The following is a 17,430-nucleotide window of genomic DNA, read 5'->3' on the forward strand; positions in this document are numbered from 1 at the left end:
ACGGTAAACATTGATTGTATTTTAACAACCTTTTAATACAAAAACAAAAGAAATAGCCATAACATTATTAACAGACCGAATCTTTGTTTGAGTGTCCTCCATCGCAGATACTTTCATTCAAGAAAAACAACCTTTTAAAAGACTTTTAATTTAACTAAAAAACATATTACATAAATACACGTTAAAAAAATAATGTAATAATTTGCATATTAAAATAGGAAAAACTTTTTCCTTGAATACAATAAAATACATTTAAAAATTATAAGGAGGAGGACAAATATTTAAAGGGGAAAACGAAAAACAATCGTTACATGATTAAAAGTTCAAAGTAAAGAAACTTCCTTATATGGATATAAAGGATGTCCTTAATGATCGACAACTTCCGTATTTAAACATTCTCGTAAAAAGCTAATAATGTAATACCATATTTCCTCCAATCAGTATTTCCTCTTGGCGTTGCCTTTTAAAACATGCATTGGAGTCAAAAATTTATGGCAATAAAAACGCCACTCAGCCGAGTTTTTGCTTGTACACGAGGCTTGCACATTGAGAATTAATGTTTTTTCTACATCCTTTTGTAAAATACACTTTTTTAAAAGAACCAGTAAATTTTGGTCCTAGACTGACTATTATTATTTTTCGAGTAGCCGGACTTGTTTTATTTTGTTCTTAATATTAAGAATTTTTATTGTTTTCCACTCAAATTTCTCCAAAATGTGATGTTCATACGAATAATATGGGTGTTTGTTGCTACTTAAGCTCTATATAATTGTGTTGAACAATCAAGTCAGCGAAAAAATCGAAAAGAATTTACATCCTTAATTTTTTTTTCAGACTTAGAACACAAGATATAGGCATAAAGCATTTTTTTTAGAAAAACATAAGGTAATGTTATAAAATCGTTCTTATAAAAAAACATGTGTATTACTTCTCTACATCAAAATATGTCTTCATCACATAGAACGCCGTGGAAATTTATGGAAGAAATAGGTTGCGTAAAATTTTTATATATAAACTATATTATTTGAATATTTATTTAAAAAAAGCTTGTTCAGCCTACGATAATAACATATATTAATACTATAACAAAATAAACTAATTTATTATAAAAATAATAAACAATAATAAATAAAATAGAAAATATATGAAATAAATGAAATAAAAATATATTTATGTACTGCGTAGCGGTCAACGCGAGGTAAGAGATTTTTAGACAAGCCTGTAAATTTGGAAAAACAAGCTCTAAATAATACAAAATAACTATTAAAAAATTATAAGATGTATAAACATTAAATTGCATAAAAATTCTAAAGACCACATATTCTTACGTTCATTAAAAACCTAAAACTCAAATTTGTCGTCCTTAAGGTTTTCTTACTCCGACAAATGTGCGAATGTTTTCTCGGTCCCGTACATTTAGTAACCGTTCTTGCTTTTTCCAATTAACGATTTATCCGTTTCCTTCTTTTTATATGTACTTGATGAAGTTCTCTTTCGTTTAAAGAAACCAACCTGGAAAAGATTTATTTAAGACACGAGAGTTAAAATTTAATGTAAAAAGTTCACTTTATTACACAGTATTACAGTATATAAAAAAAAGAATTGACTAATGTTGTCACAGTTTAAAAAACTCAAATGCTCAATACTCGAACATTTTAGTTGGTCTTTAATCGGTTTTCTTTAGTCTTGAGCGATAAAAAAAACATTTGAAAATTCGAATCACAAAATACGAATATCTTAACAAGTTGAACAAGTTTTTCTAAACCTTTTTCTCTTGATAACTGAAACTTTGATTTTTTATTTTTTGGAAGTTTGGATATGGCTTCATTATTTAATCTTAATAAGGATGAAATTCAGACTTAGAGCATAAGTATAAGCTTAAATCGAGTGAAAATTCTACACAATGTGTTTCAAATAAATACAAATTCCGTACCTTATACAAAGCAAATATTAACAAGGCTAACAGTAAACAACCAGCAACTGCTGCCAAAGCTATTTGCCATTGCTTGATTCCACTATCTTTTCCTTTAGCAGCAAAGACTGGATTGATCACAGTGTAAAGCTGAAAACAAAAAGTCAACAATGAAATAAATAATCGATCGGTTATCAAACTGAATAAATGAGTGAGTGAGTGAGTGAATGTATGAATAAACGAATGAATAAATAAATGAATAAATGAATGAATGAATGAATAAGTGAATGAATGAATAAATGGAGGAGTGAGTAACGAATGAATACATAGTCGAATGAATGAATGAATGAATGAATGAATGAATGAATGAATGAATGAATAAATGAATAAATAAATGCATGAATGCACGAATAAGATATTGAATGAATACATGAACGAACGAACGCTCGAATGAAATTATTACTTACTTCGTTCTCATTATTATCTAAGTTAGGATCACTGATATAAGATACATTTGTTCCTAACTCCACCATACCATGCGATACGATAGTAAGCACATCTCCATAATAATCCTACAAAAGTAAATTAACTTTATCTCCGTTATTTCCAGAACGTCCCTAAGATAACGTCCGGTTATCGAGGCCGTCCCTTATTGGCGGCGAAATTCATGGAAGAACATAGAGATAAAAGAATTATTACATCAACCAATGCTTAAACATGACAAAAATCTCAAATTTTTTCACTTTACTTGAAAAATTCAGCAGTTGCTGAGTAAAAAGATTGATAGATCAGTAAACTTCAATTTCTTACCAAAAGTAACGAAGCTTCCCATAGTCTCGACTTAACAGTTATCGATGACGTATCTCCACTCTTCAAATTTTCTACTGTACACGTGATAGAGACACACTTAGCTTTCCCACTAGTACAATCCTGAAATATATGGTAAGATGCATCAGGTTTATTTAGAACATTTCTGCTAGACTTTTTATAAAGGCAAATAATGTCATAATGGCATTTTTTGCAAAATTTGATGAAAGAACACAGCTTCGAAAAGACTCGTTTAGTACAAAAAATTCAAACGATAGCGCCTTTACCAGGGCGTTTATTCGAGCGGGCGTTTAAATGAAGGGGCGTTCTTTACAAAAATGAAAGTCATTAAAAGATGTAAAAAACAAAAGAAACATAATTTATTTCCTTTATTATCCATATATATCTAACAAATACCTTTCACAAGATACAAATAAATTTATCGATAAAAAACATTTCCTTCTTACCAAAGTTATCCCGTCTTTCTTTCTTTCCAATACTTTGTTTTCTGAAACAACCGTGGGTGTTTCGGTAGGCACTGATGTATTGGACACATCTCTGCGCTGTCTGCTCTTTAAAAACTTTCCTTTTGCTTGTAAAAACACCGTGTTTGATTCTACTGCCTAAAGGAGATGATTAATTATATTACGTGGTTTTCTTTACATTACCCCTACTATTGGTGACCTAATTGTGCGAGTGTGGAGGGAGTTGACTTGAGTGTAGGGGGTGATGGGGCTTGAGGGTTTATATTTCCTTCTAATGAGGGTGATATTAATAACTTGAAGTAGGTGTTGAAGCAGGTGCCTTTTCACATATAGGTCTGTAAAAGAAAGCAATTAAAAATGTGTAATCAGATCTCTTTTTAAAAACAATGGGTGGTAAAATTGCTCGAAATTTCATGTTGTCTCCCTATTTTTAATTACGCTACCACGAGTAATATACCTGTGATTAGTATTAAAGAATTCTGATATATACTAATTTTAAGTTTATAGAAAATTCCTGTTTCTATATTTTACCCTGGCGATGGTTTAAATATTTTTTTCATTGCGACTCTGAGATAAAGAAGAATAAAACAAATTATTTTATGATTCACTTCGTTCTAATAAATGTAATTTGGAGAGAGATTCCTATCCCTGCAACAAGATCAATTTAAAATTCTTTTAACATAAGGAGATACACAGCGCTAACTCGAACACACAGGGGAGCAGGAAATTTGTTTAAAAACAGAGTATGATAAGGCATAGTAAGACTGGGCATTTTTTGTGGTTCAAATGACGTAATACTTACATTTGCTATCAGTTTAGAGGGTGTCGTTCTGTTTTTGCTCTAAAAATAACATAGACAGTTAACCACAAGTTTGTAGATGAAGGATTTTGGAATAATAAACTCTATCATCTTTATATGTGGGACATGTTGTATGAATAAGTGTTTTGATCTCACCTTCAAATGCAACACGTTCGTAAATTCTGGTAAAACACATTTCACGTTCGAACTTGACTAAATAATAAGAAAAACAACAATAAGAATTCAAATAAAAGGTTGGAAAGGATGAATGCCATTTTAGGGTGACCACAAGAAAAAGATGAGATTTTGAACTGATTTAGAAGTTTTATTCGCAAAAATGAAAATTTTGAAGAAAAATAGAGAATTTTAGAAGATCAATTTTCGATGTGAAGAGGAAAGTATTACTTTCAGGATAAATGATTTAAAAACGATTGAAATTAAGCTTTTGATAAAGGACGTATTGCTAACATGAAGTATAGAACTAACAGTTTATACCACTATAAAAAAAGTAAAATCTCTGTAACATAATAGTGGAACTTGTCAGTGTAACTAGAGAAGTTAAAGGGGGGATTTGGCACATTTTAACTCTTTAGAGGAAAATAGAGGACTATGGAGAAGGTTTTTCAAAAAGAAGATTTTAGAGGAGGCATGTCCGCCCAGCATTTAGTGCAAAATTATCGCTATATCGCTTAACTGTACAAAGAGTTTTTGTTTTTAGTTCCAACAAATTTCTTAAATTTTTGGTCTTCAACGGGTTTAAGTCGCAGTAACACGTTGCACTGTTGATACTTACCAAGATTGTTGATAGTATTGGCTGTTTACATTTTATCAATATAAAAAAATTCCAATATCAATTCGAACAACGTTTTTTTAATACATGATTTTGTTAAAATTTTTGTTCCACACTTGTTATCATTAGTCAATGTCGGCACACGTTGGATACCTTAAGCGAGAAATCTTCGCGGGAACTTAATTTCGTGAATTAATATTCTTCTGGCGAAAATTTCTCCCCTTAGGTGTGTTCTATTCTTTATTTTATTCTTAGTTGTCTTTTATTCTTTAGTTTTATCCCACATTCTTACATAAGTCACTCCCACCAGATACAGAAGATGCTTCCCACTTAATGTTTCAATTGGCCAGTACAATGTGACATTAGCTTTCGGCAAAATATCCGGACCATTATTTAAAACCTAAAATATGAATTTAAATTATTTAAAATGCTGAATGATGTAAATCAGACGCAACGACAATAACTACAACAAAAACAATAACAACAACAACGACGACAACGGCAACAACAACAACAACAATAACGACTACGACGACGACAACAAAAACAAAAACAACAAGAAAAGTAAACACGTACGGCATATTTATGTTCAATAGCTTGTCCAGCATCTTGCAATGATGTCATCGCATTTTCACCTTTAACTGTCCCTTCATATAGGACCTGTTGTGTTGAAATAGCCCTGTAAATATAAATAGGCATAGTAAGGCATAAAGGTTAGATAATTTTGAATAAAAAACAAATTAGAAGGAATCAACTTACGCTAAAAGTTGGATGTCAGCCACAACTTTGATATCGAAGGAGATGTCAATCTTGTTATCGAATGTTGTGTTTTTGGCTTCATCGTTGACACTAAAACATGAAGACACACATGCACACGTAAAATCTCGTTATGATCCCTATTGTTGGTGCACAATTCTTATGTTGGTAGTTGATGAACCAAATATATTCACCTTGTCACGTAAACTGAGATGTTGTTTGCGCTGTTTGGACCAAAGCTTCTTGTGTTTAAAACAACCCCAAGTTGTGTCTGTTGTTGAAAACAGAAAAAAACCGTACAAGAACACTGCAAAGAACGAACAAACAAACAGAATAAATAAATTTAAAGTAACTCACCACTTGATTCGTTTTAAATTTGTTAAATATGTTTTGACAAGCGTCTTTCTCGCATAAAACTTCGTCCTAAAGAGATGAAATGGAAATGATAAATAACCGCAAATACGCGCCCAATACTCAAATAAGCGCCCCACCCTTGCCAATATGTCAGGTACCCACCCAAAAAGTTGAAACCAGTAACAAACTCCCGGGTGCTAAAATTGGTCAGTAAGGTGAATCAACTTTTGTATATAAGAAAAAAAAGTAACGGCCAGGGAACTGACACTACAGCTTAGAATTGTGGCTAATGCAATTCCAATTGCAATATTATATTGGCTTGTTTAAACGCCCTGCGGAAAAAAGCACACGCATCAATCAAATACTCCCTAGCCACCTAAAATAGTAACAAACTAAAAATTTAAATTTAGGATGAGTTTAAATTATTTATTTAAAAAAAAAACGAACGCACAACGACCACTCCTTACGCTCAAAGAAAACATTTTCTCCAGACTTTAAGATGACAATGGCACCCATTTCAATTAAAAAAATACTAGGAAATTCTTAACAAGTCCACCAAACAACTTCAACTCACTTCATTTTCGTCAAGAACATGGCTAAGTTCTAACTTTGGTGGAAAGCTGAATTTCAGTCCAACAGAAAAGGCCGGATCTGTTCCTTTATTTTTTATAGTTACGTTAAAACGGAAGGTCTTTTCTCTGAGACGGAGGGTGCTAAACAAAAGATAATGATGTTAGAAAATTATAAAATGTTTAATGGTATCGGTTGCCACAACAACGACGGCGACGGTATTAAATTCTCGGCGACGAAAAAAATAAATTACTTACTAATTTGACGCTTTTGAATGAATTGACAGATCAGAAATGCATGTGGTACATTCTCTTTTAAACTTTAGCTACAAATAACAAAAATAAATAAATAAATAAAAGTACTACGAAACAGGCTGTATAATAATATAAACGTTTATGTCATGCTGCCAATCTTCGATTTCAGTGACTCACATAAACGTCAATTAAGTTAACGGAAACGTTCGTTCGCGTAAATTAGATAATCCACACATGGACACTGATAGCACCATGTATAGGTATTGTTTACCTTAACTTCCAGCCTGTGTTTGGACGAGGCTGAACCATCATGGAAATGTTTTGTAAGTATGGGATATTCATCCAAAGAAGGAATATATTCGCTACTGCGATTGGGTTTTGGTATTTCGTTCAGGCCATCACCATATGGAAGTTCGTGTTTCACTACAAATGTTAAATCGGGATACTCAGCAATTCCACCATCCTAAATATTGGTTAGATTTTCATATAAACATACTTTAGAGAAAAATTTTTTAAAAAATTCAAGTTTTTGTGGGATTTATTTTTATGATTTTGCATCCTAAACGCAAAATTAAGTTACGCAAAATTTCATTTTAAGGAGCAAATCGAAAAATTTCAGCAAAAAGTGGGCAAACGTTGATCAATCGTTAATTTATTATAAAAATATACAAAATTCCTAAAAACGATGAGTAAAATGAACATGTTTAAGGAATATATTTTCTTGATAATTGATTTCGATACTTTGATAAATTTTAAGTTGATTAAAAATATTTTTCCTTGCCATCATGCCAACTGCAAACTTTATTTCTGCATATTTTTTTTTCGAATCACAAAAAAATTTCTGCAATTTGCATAAAAAATGCTGTAAAATGAAAAATTTATTCCACAAAAAAATTACTTTTGGGCCTAACAAACGTTCTGCAGAGATTCTTCTCTTAAGGTAATAAAAATACCTACAAAATGATACCGTTTTATTTTGTACTGTAAAATTTACAAAAAAATATGCTTTGTATGGTGGCTTATTAGCTTTTCCATATTTCAGCCTTGACAGGTTAACTTTCAAAATTTTCATAGAGATTGGAAAATTTATTTAATAAATCCTTAAAAATTTTACCAATTGTGAGACTTTTTCTTTTAAACTTTTTCGTTCACTTTATCACTGGAAATCTGATTCTTATTTAAAACCAGTTTATTTTACTGATGCAAACAATCAACTTTGTAACAGCCGACATTACAAAAACATACCTCATTGAAGATGAGATGCATCCTCTCGATATCTTTGCATTTTGTTTGAACTGAACTTTTCACATAGAAAGAATACACGTTGTTGAATGTTTCAGCAAAATTTACTCTTGGCTTACGGATAGGATCAGCAATAATCGTGTACTTCACAGCTGAAAAAATGAATTCAACGAAGACGCATTCACTATCTTTTTAAAAGAAAACATAACAAATTACTTCGAAGATAAAGGCTAATGTATTTACTTACAGACATTTTTTTGTTTGCTATCCAAAACAAGCGATAAGTCAGAAAAATTGTAACAAAATCGTAGCTTGAAGCTATAAAAAACGTGTAAAAATCATTATTAGAAAAAGTCCTTTTCATTATATACAGGAGTATTGTGCGCATGCGTAGTGAACATTGCTGCTAACGAAATAGAAACCAGGGCCAATTTTTTAAAATTGAAATACATCCAGTACCTTCCCTACATTTTGGATTTAATTCAAGTTGATTTATGTTCGTGAAGTTTGATATGACAGGATATTACAAATGTTATATACTGGTTACATGCAAAAGGTCAAAATGAAAGGCGCTCTGCAAACAAAAGCAATGCACAGAAGCTATTGGAAAGTATATTTCCTTGATAAAGTTTATTATTTTTTTTGTTTAATGACTTTAAAAATATTTTTAACCTCAAAGCAACTGGTAGCCTTGTGGTAGAACGTTCGTTTCTGGTGCAGGAGTTCTTAGGTTTAAACCATGCTGAGACATGCCAGAGACTATAAAAGTGTAAATCTATCCTTTCTGCTTATCGTTAAGCATCAGAAAAGGATTGATATCTTAGGTGGTTTTCTAGTTAAGCAATTGCTGTGCTTGCACGATTTTCGTAGCTCGAATGGGAGTTTAAAATGCACTAGGACCTTCTATGAACACCCTCGTTGATAGTAATTCCAATAGCACTAATACAAACTGAAGAGGCTATCCTTGGTAAACTTTTCGAATAAATAAATAAATAGGGCGGCTTTGATATTGGAAGGTTGCATATAACACTTACCAGTTGGTGTACTTATTATTTACAAAACAATCTTTATCCGTGATGTTGACCTCTGTGGGACTAAATTCCATACTTGATGCAGTTCGAATTACTGGTCGAGACCTACCAATAACAGCATATATAATAGCTTCAGTAAGTTCTATCAATTACAGTTACATTAAGTATAAATTATAACTGTTTGAAATAGTTTGGAATTTCAATGCAAAACAGGACTTTGAATCAACAGAAAAAAACAGACATTTAAGCTGTTAACTGAAAAAAATTGCTTTAGTTTTCGTGTTGGCGAAACTAGGTGAATGTTAACACCACGATCAAGAGCGAGAATAAGATGCCTTAAATAGCAAAGAAAACTATCCAGGGCTTTTACAACATACTGGAGTATTATGACATGATAATGGTCCTTAATGAAACAAAAATTTTACATAATAAAAATGATTTTAGAACAAGAAAAGAGCTAGTGCATAAAAAATAAGATGAAATGTTTAGTATAGGAAATAAAGTATTAATTTGCTGTGTGTTTAATTTTAATCTCAATTCTCAACCAATTTAATCTAATATTAAAATATATAGAAAGGAAATTATACAAAAACTTTAAAATACAAATACATTTCTCAATTAATAAGAATTTTTACCATTTCTGCTTAACCACATTTTGATACATACATTTTGAGTCAAAAACTTCCATATTTTTATTCAGTCCCTTTTATTCACATTATAACAAACAAACCTTAAGAGAACAACTTGATTTGACATGAAAGCACCAACAAGCACATCTAAACAGAAGTTTACTATCGTATTCTTCTATCATATAATTTAGGGATCAAAAAAAAGCCCTTGATAAATCTTCCATTAGTTAGGTTTATGTATTATTAAGATATATAATATCTATTAATATATTTATGTAGACGTAAAAAAATCTGCCGGAATTGGAACAAAAAATCTCAAGTAATATGTGAAGATTGTTGTACCATTAAATCCATTGTTGTCCAAATCAAGACCACCAGCTAATGAACGACCAAAGCCTTTTAATCCAATGTTGTTCGTTAACCCACTATGAATAGTTGAAGCTGGGATATGCTGGAAAAGAGGTTTTTAATAGAAAATATACTAAAATAACATGGCATTTTTTTAAAGCTACTGCCAGAATTAGTAAATTCTGCTGTGTCAAGTGAAAATATTTTCCACATGCAACAAAAATATTATTGAAACCTCCCACTTTAACAAACACATCCCTCCTGATAAGTGAATCTACTTTCACTCAGGTAACAGGCTCACGTTATGCAATGAACATTACCCATTTTAACTTTATTTTTGATTTAGGTTCACAACTCCATGACTGGAGCCAATTCACTGATTTTTTTCAAGTTCTCCCTGGGTAATCAGAGTTACCTAAATTTACTGCATATTTGTTGAGCCATAAGCATCAATATTACGAAGTTCCTGCCCTTAATCATATGACTAAACTTCTAAACTTTAAAACTACATGTAGAGCCTACCTGCGATTTTTCAGTAAGAAGCCCAAGGTTAGATCCTTGAAAAACATAAACAGCACCAGCATTTCCATTCTCACGAGGTGCACCCACTACAAGATCTAAAGAGAAAAACAGAAGCATAATAGTGAAAGCATTTCGCAGTCACAAAATCTAATCATACAAAATTTTTTTGGAATAAAAAAATGTTATAAATGTTTATCTCCAAAACATACCATTGTAACCATCACGATTAAGGTCACCGGCATTTGCAACAGCATAACCAAACTGGGAATATTTTTTCTCACCAATAATTTTCTTATGTAAAACTAATTTATCCTAGAAACCAAAGAAAGTTACCAAAAAATAACCCTTTATTATCAATCCAAATCCTTTTTATCCCATCATCACATTTAAACACACGTTATGTTGATATAACAACAACAAAATCACACCTGTCCTTCTGGTTGGTGATATATGTAAACGATACCATTATCTGGACGATCTTTACTTCCTTTTGGTGCATAGAAAGGTGCTCCAATAACCAACTCGTCAACCCTAAGTAGATTTAAAGACAACTCATTTGTATTTTTAATCTGCAACACAGTAAATTGTCCGCTAGCCATGAAATAACATTAATCTTTTTTGTGTGATTTCATGTCGATTTGTTAAATAATTGTACTCGCTAATCTTTAATATTTAGGGGTACAATTGACTATTTTTGTATCAAAATACATAAACTCCAACATCGTTTTGATTTGTTGCTTTCTATGTAGGTGTATGATACACACAAAAACATTTTTGAATAACTTAAGTTCAAATTTTCAAATGCTTTGAGTGAAGTGCTCAAAACATTTGTTATATAGACTGAAAACTTATTCAGCGAGCTTACCCATCACTATTGGAATCTACAGCACACAAAGATATTCCAAATCCTGACGCTATCTGCATCTGTAGAGAACAAAACAATATTAGTTCACACAAGTGGTATAAGCTTTAGTTTATTAAGCTCTTAGTGAGTTAATATCTTAGTGATGTGAACCATAGTTTTTTAAATATATACCTAATAAGATAAAACTTGACATTCATTTAATCTATTTAGATTTATTATCTCGGTGAACATTAACTTCTTACATCAACAGATGTTTCAAAAAAAGTTGTGTGAAGTTTTTATCCACTAGTGTGAACCATAACAAACGTATAAGAAGTGTTATAAAAAAATAAATAATAATGTAAACTATGCTAACCTCTCCCCTTGAATTTTTTTCAGGTAATTGTTGGTAAAAGCCCTTTGCATTACTTCTATGAACAATAACCTACAAAGAAAGAGTTTATACTATGACTAACAACATGGATAGTTTTTGTATAATGTGATCTTTAAACGAAAATATGATGCGAAGCTTGTTATTAATTAAAATTCAAAGTTTACCGTGCCATAACTTTCATGTCTTGGTCCACCAGATGCAATATCTGAAATAAGGAAAAGTTTTCTTAAAATTGTTAGCTTTAGCAATTATAGTACATATTAAAAATTTAAATTTTGTATTTTATAAAAACAACAAGTCAGTTGCTACCTGATTTACTAGACGAAGAGTAAAATTTTCCTAATGCAACACTATATCCTAAATAAAAAGTAATATGAATATATCATATATAGTTCTTTTTTAAGATGCAATATATACAAGACATTACTTTTTCACATTTGAACAGTGCAATCAAGAAACATACCAAAATAACTATCTTGGTAATATTTATCCTCTGGTAAAGGAGTTTCATTCTGCTTTCCATCACTGTCAGCTTGAAAAAGTCGGCCTAAATTAGCAACACAGTTATATTAAATCTTTTTTTTAACATTTCATCAAGTGCCCAGGTAGCTTATTTAAAAATCCTGCCTGGGTAGCCTAATTATGTTCTTACATTATTTTCAAATCAAAGTAAGATAATATACAGAGAATCCACACCTTGCAGTTAAGTTTCCCTTATATTACACATGCAGGGTAAAATCAAGTACTTAGGTTACTTGGTATTTAAAATAGTTTCTGGTGCATTGGTTATTTTTTAATTGTTTAAGGCTAACTATTAAAACTCAGATTTTACCTGTCCAATCTTTTGCACCAACAGACCCCAAAATGACTTTAATATTACCATCGCTGTCGTACTAAAAATAGAAAACATGTTTGCCATATTAACCTGGCTAAAACGCGACTCTTTAATTAGATCCAAGATTGTTAGGCTGACAGTTAAGATAGATCAACCATACTAGTCAACACGCTGTTATCATTTTATGAAAGTTCAGAATGACATACCTTGGGATTCATGCTAAAACCAATGCCAGTTTGGCATTGACCATAACGTTCATGTCCAGGCGTGGAGGATCGATCTGTTGCAAGAATACAAAAAAACATACAACAGATGAGTATATGTTAAAGCATAAAAATAAAATTGATACTTACCATTGTTGTATGAACGACAAGGGTTGTAATAAGTTTCTTCGTATGACAAAGTTGCATCCACTTGATAGCATTGACCTTCCAGTAAACGAAACTGCCGCGATTTACCGTAATATTCATATCTATGTGCACAACTCTACAATAAAATATGTAAACAGACCTTGTCTAAAGTGCAAATTAAATATGTTTCATGATTTGATTTATACAGAGAATGTACAAAGAAGATTGCACTTCTAAAAAAGAACCAAAAAGTGCTTGCTAAAATATTTTCTTAACATAGTTTTCTCTTAGAGAGTTATATTCTTCCTCAATTGATTTCGTTATTTTTTTCATTATTTTTGTTGTTGTTGCTGTTTTCATAAAAATGCATTTTTTTAATAAAAAAGAGGGAATTTAATACTTTCCTTTGACCAAAGAAAATTCCATGTTTTAAATGGCATATACATATTTTGAGAACAGCCTGTTTCAATCAAATTTTATTATTCTTTAAAATTATATGTTAAAGCTTACTTCTTGTGACAAAAAAGTTTATGTAAATCAATTTAGATTATTGTGATGATTAAGAAAAAAACATTTATTTTGCTTACAACCTACAACTTTACCAGAACAATCCCCTTAAAGTTGTGAAATTGAGCAGCCCTACTTGTTTACAATATCGACTTGCAGAAAATGAGTTCATGCAAGTAACATAGTGGAATAATTTGTAGAAGCTTGAAGAAGTTTCTAACATGTGTTAAGAAGATTTTTTATCCCCATCAATAAAATTAAGCCATAATTAATACTTATACCATGATTTGATAATTCTGACCAATATTAGGTTATTGTTAAGACATTGATCAGAAATATTTTATCAGAACTAAGAAAAAGCAATTTTATGATTTTTGGTATAAGCACATTGGAAGATTTTGAAATGGTACAAAAAACTTTGCTGGACAAAGTTTACAAAGATCTCTATATAATAGTTTTTTCAAAAAAAAAAAAAAAAACACGAAATGGGTTTTTAGTGAGACGCATGCAGTTGCTTTCAATATTTCTACGGAGTCTCGCGTCTAAGGAGTCATACTTATTTAGTGTCTACCACAGAGGCACTTCGAATTTTGTATTGAATTTTAAAAGATCATTTTTAAATGATCAAGCCCTATTTACATGGTACTTCACAAACTTAACAACAACAAACTGCTCACCATAACACTTTTATCCCTTCCTTGACTTTCCAATGACACCCCAAGCCACTCATTAGTTTTTGATTCTGAAGATGTAGAAGCTAAAAATAAAAAATCAGAGAAAAATTAGAAACAATTGGTTTAAGGTTTGGAAATTGCAATTTTTCTCACACATGATCATTAGAATGGGGCAATAATATGGCAGGGTAAAAAATCACAAAAAATCACAAAAACCTTTTACAGCTTGGCACACTTTTGCAAAGGATATATTCCAAAAATAAAAATTAAAAATATTTTCTGGTCAACGTTTTTTCATTATCCAACTGCTGGATTATGTTTTTTGGCTTCCAAAGTAGATCTTATTTTGGTAAATGATTGACATACATGTGATAATTTTAGGGGAAAATAAGAAGTAACACAATTTTTTATGTAACCATTTATTACTATGCTATTTAAAACAGAAAAGATTAAAATTTTAGACATGTGTGCATTGTGTAAAAATTTGTTATTGTTTCTAAAAAAATGAGAGACACATTATATCATTAATAAGATAATGTTGTTCTTTAATGGTAACTTGTTTGAGAAGTATTGCATAGATAATTTATTCTTCTCATATGGAACCTCCAAATTGCGGTACGTTTATCTTTTTATGTAAACATGCAACCCACAGATGCAAGTTTAAATGCCGCACTTTCATGGTCATATATATAAATAAAAAACGGCCCTTTAAGAAACAATTTATTAAAATCAGCTTACGATTGCTATCAAACATGATTTCTTCTGTGCAGTTAAAAGATGGTTCTGAGGCATTGCATTTGAACACAGTCCCAGATGTGTTATCTTTACTCCATGAAACTTGCAGATACTTATTGACTGCTTTTGGTGCACCTGCAATAATCCTAAAAAAATCCAATGTAACCTTTTACTGAAAAAAAAATATTTAAAGTATTGGTCGCAATTACAGGTGACAAAAACAGACACATATACTTTTAAACATTGCAGTACAACTGATATAAGAAATTGATGATTAGTGATTTGGTAAAAGTCATGCTGAATGTAAAGGTGAAATCTAAATGTTTTTAATTAAATATTTGCTTAGATTTAATTTTTTGTCAAATTCTTAAAAGTTAGTTCCAACAAATTTTTTTGACAATTTCCAGGAAATTTGAATTCTTTTTCTTTTTGAAAAATGGTTAAACTATTTTTTCCTTTAAATTTAAGCATTATGTTTTAAATTGGCAAACAATCTGTCAAGAAAAAAATATATTGTAAAATTTTAGGACTTCTGTAAAAATTAGTTCCTTTAACCTTATTTTTACTGGTGGGTGAATACTACCCCCAACTCACCAACTTTTTTATTACAACTACAAGAAAAAACTGGTCCAACATGGCTAACACTTTTTGACATTTAATACTCTTCGTTTTATTTGGTAACTTTCCATTATGGAAGTTCCCATGGCAACCACATCACTATATATGGTCTCAGAAAAAATTTTCTGATTTTAACATTGTTTACTCACCTTCTGTATTGCTGAAAAAGGTATTTAATGAAGGGTAATAACATAGCAAATCATTTAACGAAAAATTTGTGTGCAAACCAATCCAATTGACTAATAATAGTCAGCATTGAAAACATGTGTTTTCAGAAAAATGATTAAGTCATAGAAAAATAGCTGATGCTCAGATTTTTTAATCCTACCAATCAATTTCTTTTATGCTATCTTGTCTTGTACTGTATTTTGTACTTTGTACTGTATTTTCAGTTTAATCAAGAACCATTAAAATTTTTTTTCAGCTGGTTAAATCCCCCAGTGTATTTTATTCCAAAATAGGCCAAAATTTAAAAATTATATATATAAATAAAAAGAATATAAAAATATGGTTTTTATTAAAGATGTATATACATTGTCAAAACTGTTCATTATTAAAAAACGGTATTATCATATCTTGAGGATACTGGAGGAGATTTTATCATTCATAAATTTCTGAATGAGAAAACTCTGCTTGTCGTGGCTCGAATTTTTAGCTATATGACGCTTTATGCAATTATGCAATTTGATTAAAAATGTGATTGATTGCATTGTATAGTTTTGTTGTACTTCCCTTTATAGAATATTGAGATCAACTTAAATCCTTGTATTCATGATTTATTCATGACATACTTTTTGGTTGTAGTAGAGCACCGTTGTTGTATCTTGGAACCCTGTTGAAATTTACTAAGTCAAAAATCAATTTATGTAAAAATTACTTTTTTATGAACAAGAATAGTGTGGGATAGACATGCATTCTCAGTGGCAGGAGCGTAGGCAGACATACAGTATCATGATCAAACCTTTATGAAACTGTTGTTGGTGTAGAGTTCTCAGTGAGTTTGTATTAGATACAATTTGCTTGCTAAATATAGTTAGCAAAGTCACACGATTCCATATACTTTTTCAATTGTCTTTTGTGTGCTAACAGAGTTAATGCACTGTTTTGTATGTCATGAATAATTTGGTCAAGTTCAGAAAAGTGCAAGAGTTATTGGCAGAAAACTATAAATTTAACTTAACAGGTCACCCAAGCTTGTCCTTACATATGTGGCATTTTCAGGGAGATAGCATCCTTATTCTATATTGTGTAAAAAATATAGGGCTAATAAGAATTGTTCATCATTTAGAGGTACATCATGATATCCTCAAGTCAGTACTATACTAATCAAATTTGTCAGTTCACCTCCCATAAAATTATCAAACCACAATTATAGTTAAAAATTAGGATTAATTAGGATATTATCAGAGTTAATTTGCCCTATTATTGTCTGGAAAATTAAAACAATTGATAGCTAAAATTGCTTCTTTTAAGTACCATTGATTTCACCTTAATGCATGCTTTAATTAATTACCATATTTAATTACATTAATTCATCAAATAAATAATTTGATGATTACTGCTTTCATTATCATACTAGCTAGCTAGCCAGGTCGAACTCACCAGTTGTTACTTCTCTCTTGATGTTCAGCTACAGAAAAACCAAATAAACTGCCTTCTGGTCCAGTCTTTAAAACAGAATATTCATAGTCCAAATTAAAGGAAAATACAAGATTTGCAAATGCAATAAAGCTTGAAAAATGCAAAGTATTGCCGATCATGTCTTTATTGCAATGTCAACTTGATCGTCCCTTTCCTCCAAGGATTGTTCTTATCGTCGTCTCGGCCTTGACTGTTTTGGTTTCAAAAAAAAGATATGTTTGTTCTGTAAAATATATAAAACAATACAAAGGAAATTAAAGGGGTAAACCACGGGCGCTGATTAGCTAACCTTGCTTTCTGTCAATTGTGGACAATAAGAACCAAACGTACGGA

At 30.9% G+C, this 17,430-nt stretch overlaps 1 protein-coding gene across 1 annotated transcript; it reads right to left on the reverse strand.

Annotated features, from left to right (window-relative positions):
• Positions 1 to 132: 132 nt before the first annotated feature.
• Positions 133 to 17,304, reverse strand: LOC130621934 (integrin alpha-3-like). Its single transcript, XM_057437301.1, has 34 exons — positions 17,059 to 17,304; positions 14,842 to 14,984; positions 14,107 to 14,186; positions 12,926 to 13,058; positions 12,779 to 12,852; positions 12,570 to 12,630; positions 12,201 to 12,284; positions 12,047 to 12,094; positions 11,902 to 11,942; positions 11,720 to 11,788; positions 11,365 to 11,423; positions 10,928 to 11,030; positions 10,709 to 10,811; positions 10,500 to 10,594; positions 9,972 to 10,080; positions 9,731 to 9,776; positions 9,004 to 9,105; positions 8,217 to 8,287; positions 7,973 to 8,121; positions 6,999 to 7,190; positions 6,731 to 6,798; positions 6,478 to 6,616; positions 5,907 to 5,972; positions 5,744 to 5,820; positions 5,553 to 5,642; positions 5,370 to 5,472; positions 5,086 to 5,193; positions 4,160 to 4,216; positions 4,007 to 4,045; positions 3,187 to 3,342; positions 2,723 to 2,842; positions 2,380 to 2,484; positions 1,934 to 2,062; positions 133 to 1,512 (listed from the first exon to the last, which is right to left on the reverse strand). The coding sequence occupies exons 1-34, from the start codon at positions 17,214 to 17,216 to the stop codon at positions 1,417 to 1,419; spliced, it is 3,273 nt and encodes a 1,090-aa protein (XP_057293284.1). The 5' UTR covers positions 17,217 to 17,304; the 3' UTR covers positions 133 to 1,416.
• Between the last annotated feature and the right edge of the window lie 126 nt (positions 17,305 to 17,430).

Source organism: Hydractinia symbiolongicarpus, chromosome 12, assembly GCF_029227915.1.
Source record: "Hydractinia symbiolongicarpus strain clone_291-10 chromosome 12, HSymV2.1, whole genome shotgun sequence".
Lineage (NCBI taxonomy): Eukaryota > Metazoa > Cnidaria > Hydrozoa > Anthoathecata > Hydractiniidae > Hydractinia > Hydractinia symbiolongicarpus.